The sequence below is a fragment of the Phaethon lepturus genome, unplaced genomic scaffold (genome assembly GCF_000687285.1).
Source record: "Phaethon lepturus isolate BGI_N335 unplaced genomic scaffold, ASM68728v1 scaffold4383, whole genome shotgun sequence".
Classification (NCBI taxonomy): domain Eukaryota; kingdom Metazoa; phylum Chordata; class Aves; order Phaethontiformes; family Phaethontidae; genus Phaethon; species Phaethon lepturus.
Window position 1 is genome coordinate 919 of NW_010531142.1, and position 4,795 is coordinate 5,713.

General features: G+C 38.6%; 1 protein-coding gene across 1 annotated transcript in view; it reads left to right on the forward strand.

Annotated features, from left to right (window-relative positions):
• Positions 1-516: 516 nt before the first annotated feature.
• WFS1 (Wolfram syndrome 1 (wolframin)) overlaps positions 517-4,795 on the forward strand; it is a 35,443-nt gene continuing 31,164 nt past the window's right edge. Inside the window, exon 1 of the mRNA XM_010284447.1 lies at positions 517-719. Coding sequence (XP_010282749.1) covers positions 527-719 — 193 coding nt within the window. The 5' untranslated portion in view covers positions 517-526. The remainder of the gene's footprint in view (positions 720-4,795) is intronic.

A 4,795-nucleotide genomic window follows, 5' to 3' on the forward strand; every position in this document is an offset into this window, starting at 1 on the left:
GCAGAGTTCTACACCTTCTCCTCCTTTGCCTTCTTGTCTTTCTTGTCTTTCTCTGGCACCTGATTAGGTGGTGGCTGTGAACCAGGCACTTGATATGAAGTGATTTTTCTGTCATTATAGACCTGTCAGTAGTGTTCCATAAAAAGTTAGGGGCTAGTCTTTGCATGTGTAAGTAGAACATTAGATTCAAAGTTATTTGTATGCAGTATTTACAGGATTGATTCATTAATTTTAGCATTTTTCTACACTTGAAAATCGATTCTTTTCTAGTTAGGGAAAAAGACAGTGGCTATTCTGGCACAATCCTATATATGGTCAGTCTTACTGAAGAGTAACTGCTCATGCTTGGAATTGCTGAAGAATGTATAAATACATCTTGAAGTTGCTGTCAGTGTTCTTACCCTTTTCTAGACTTTTTGTTCAACTAGTTATATAAATATATTAAGATTTTAAATTTTTCCTCTGGTTTTATGTTTTAACCCTACTGTCTGATAATTAATCGTTAGTCTCTTCTTTTGCAGCTAAAATGAATTCAGATCCTGATCCCCCCTCAAGTCCCTCTCAACCCCAGCTGCATCTTGGAAGGTCCCGGCTAAATGCTGCTGCTGTGGACCATAGTGAGAACAATCAGAAATCTGGACCACCTTCAGGAGATACTGCAACCTTTTCTTCTTCAGTTCCTGGCTACTCCCATAGCAGGGAGAAAGCTGAAAAAAATGGTAAGTATGAAAGCAAAATTGGCTTATGTTGAACATTGGGAGATTATTGTGTGTATATGTATTCTAAACTCAGTTTAAAGAAACACTGTAAAGTAGGCACATTTCTGCAATTTCTTTTAACCTGTTGTTGTGGAAGAGACTTTTCTTCTGCAGCTTACTTTGTGCATATTTTCTCATTTTCCATGCAATTTTTCTTATGTGTATAAAGCCGCAGGAAAGAAGTTTATCTAAAAAATTGGCAGGAAGAATTAACTGTAATTTAGCATAATATTGTCTTGATTTAATTTCTTCAATTGGCTAGATCACATGCTAACTATAGCTTTAATATGAATTATAATGTGGATTAATAGATACTACTGTAATGTAGACTGAGGGAATAATAAGATGATATATGAAACCAGAGTGACAGAAATGAAGTTAAGATTAGCAGAGCAGATAAGAAGTTGGATTAAGAATCATGATACACTTTGAAAGGCAGAATTATACTTTTTTCCCCACTTCAAAGACTGTGAAAACTGATGGAATGAGAGAAATGTCTCATGCAAAAGGTAGAAATAAAAATATTTGGCTCCTGTTTCAGCTGAAACAGTTTTAAATTTGGTTTATAATCTAACACTTGTGCAAGAAGCTCTTGTGTTTGAGGTCTAGCATAATTACTGCTCTTTAACTTTCATTAAAATTGGACTTTTGATTCTGAAACTGCTTATGTGCATGCCCTTATATTCATAAATATGAGTCACTCTATTGAAGGTAATAAGGTTATCCCAGAGCTTAAAATTATTAAATGTGTGAATATTTACATGGCATGTATCAGATGCAGCTGAGCCGTGCACATAGTTCAGGCCGATATTGTGGCTGTGTTAGCATATCTACTGTTTGCATCTAATTCAGAATTGACTGTTGGAACCTTCTGGGTTCTTTGTTACTAAAATGCACATTCCAGATGGAGGAGAGTTTTTTTTGGATACCTGAATTTCTAACATGCCTCAAGTGTATCATTACCAACTTTTTCATCTCGCCCACCTGTAAAAGAATTCAGGGATGATGGAGAATTGACACTTCTAACATTAATTGCATGCTTATTAATTTAGGATCAGTGCTAACAGGTATGTTTTCTTCCTTTCTTCATTCTCCAGTTTCTTAGTATGGTTCAACAGGGAAAGAATAGCAACAATATTAGGCATATGGTATGGAGTTATCTTGGGCTTTGTTATTACAATATTTGAAAGAGGAAAACAGGTTTCTGTTGTTGGTGCCCACATCCATGCAAGATTCTGAAAATTAACAAGCTACCAATCTAGTGGTGTTTTACACAGATTCTGTAACATATTCTTCTCTAGCTAGCTTGGAGATATTCTTATTCCCTATAAATATTGGACTTTTAAAATTATACTGAGTTTTGTATTAGTTCTCTTTACAGGCCTATGTATTTTTTAATGATCCCTATGCAGTTTTGCATTATAGACGCTTTTTTTTGTGCCCCTATAAAAGAGGACTTTCGAGCACTGATGTATTTCTCCATTTCAGTTGTGACTCATTCCTGATTAATTTAAATGTCTTTGAAAATCTTCTCAGTGCCTGGTGCCACTGTCATTGCCCTTTCCATCCCCATCTTAATATACGCAAGTATTTAATGCTGCAGAATGAGCTACTATTGCCATTGGGTCATGCTGGAGTCTCTAAGAACCAAGATTTTAGTGGATTTGGATAGAAAATGTGTTAGATAAGATCATGTTTCTTCATCCAGTATTTTATTCTATGGTTATTTTAGGTTTATGTCATTTGTCATAATACTAACAGTTTCTAGAACTGAAAACTTATTTAAAAAACAGGAAGCAGAGAATTTTTCTTCCACCCACAGCAGCACTGGTCATCAGAACTTAAAAACAGGGGGTTTAGTAGGACTTTGGAAAGAAGTACAAATAGAGAGAAGTACAAATTCAGTCATATATGTGTGTATAGAAACAAATATGAAAAAAAGTCTCAAACAGAAAATTGGCACTTCAGCAATTTTCAAAATATTTGAACTGACAGAAGGTATTCCTTGGAATTATTAGAGCTTTTATCAATAAATAACATTTAAGTTGTTGATAGATCTAGGAAGAGTGAAGGACCTGTTCTCTTAGCCATGGTGTGTTGTGATCTGGTTATATGAAAGGACACATGTACTAGAACAGATGTTCTGGGAAGGGCTATTGCAACTTCTTTCTTGGAAGGTTAGGAAGTCAGTTACTTTGAATAGTCACTATGTGTCACTATGACAATGACTTGTAACTCTGATGTAAAAGAGGACAGAAAAGACCAGCGCATTTCTGTACAGAAAGCTATCTCAATAAATATTATTAAATATGTAGAACACTTCACAGAATCACAGAAACACTAGGTTGGAAAGGACCTTCAAGATCATCAAGTCCAACCATTAATCCAGCGCCACCATGTCCCCTAGACCATGTCCTGAAGCGCCACATCCACACGTTTTTTGAACACTTCCAGAGATGGCAACTCCACCGCTTCCCTGGGCAGCCTGTTCCAATACCTGACCACCCTCTCAGTGAAGAAATTTTTCCTAATATCCAATCTAAACCTCCCCTGGCACAACTTGAGGCCATTTCCTCTTGTCCTATCACTAGTTACTTGGGAGAAGAGGCCAACACCCTCGTCACCACAACCCCCTTTCAGGTAGTTGTAGAGAGCGATAAGCAACTTCTCTTTGTGCAAGACATTTAAGTTATCAATAAAATTATACAGACTTAAATTTATAATAGAAGTAATTTAATTTTTAATAAATTAGCTATGATTTCTGTTGGAGAAGGGGAGATGTACAACATCCATCTCAAATACTATCTTCAAAGGCAGTTTTACCTCAAGCCTACCTACCACATGCCCATGTGTGATTGCTGCAAAGAAGGATAATGGTATCCATGGGCTGCATTAGACAAAGCATTGCCAGGAGCAGGAGGGAGATGATCCTTCCTCTCTACTCAGCACTGGTGGGGCCACACCTGGAGTCTTGTGTCCAGTTCTGGGCTCCCCAGTACAAGAGTGGAGAGAGTCCAACAAAGCGCCACAAAGATGATGAAGAGACTGGAACGTCTCTCCTGTGAGGACAGGCTGAGCGAGCTGGTACTCTTCAGCCTGGAGAAGAGAAGGGTCAGGGGAGGCTTATCAATGTCTGTAAGTACCTGGAGGGAGGGTGCAAAGAGGACGGAGCCAGGCTCTTTCCAGTGCTGCCCAGTGACAGGACCAGAGGCAATGGGCACAAACTGAAATACGGGAGGCTCTGTCTGAACATCAGCAAAAGCTTTTTCACTGTGAGGGTGATGGTGCGCTGGCACAGGTTGCCCAGGGAGACTGTGGAGTCTCCATCCCTGGAGATACTCAAAAGCTGTCTGGACATGGTCCTGGGCAACTGTCTCTGCATGGCCTTGCATGAGCAGAGGGGTTGGAGCAACTGACTTCCAGAAGTCACTTCCAACCCTTGGTGGTTCTTGACATATTCTTGACAACATATCTGTATTCCTGATCTGCGCTTTTTCTTCCAGTCTCTACTTATATATGCTGTGTTTAAGGCTATAGCATCAATGTGAACATTAAGTAATTTATTTCCTGGAAACACCCATCTCCTACTCCTGCAGCATTATCCATATCTTGCAGCATAATCCAGCAAATTAATGAATGCTCTGGCTCTGACTCAGTAAAGCACTTAAGCACACACATCCTTTGCTGCACGGGTACTTCATTTGCTTTGAAATCCTATACTATAGGTTTTTTCTTAGCAATTTGTCAATCTGTCTTCTGCTAGTGTATCATTAGGTAGTGGTTTTGGGTAATTAATTTTGCAATAGGAGGTAACAGTGCTTTGAAAATATATTGTGCAAATCAAATCTGGATTTAAGGAAAAAAACAATACTTAATTGTGGAGCTTCAGGTGATTTGTAGATATTGTTTTTGTTGCTTTAAAAAAAAACCCATTCCCATTTCTACCCAAAGCTGTTGCATCCTCTAGAAAGCCTCTGCCTATATAAGTTACTGGTTTTGTGTATGTGTTGGGGGGGGGGGGGGGGGGTGCGGATGGG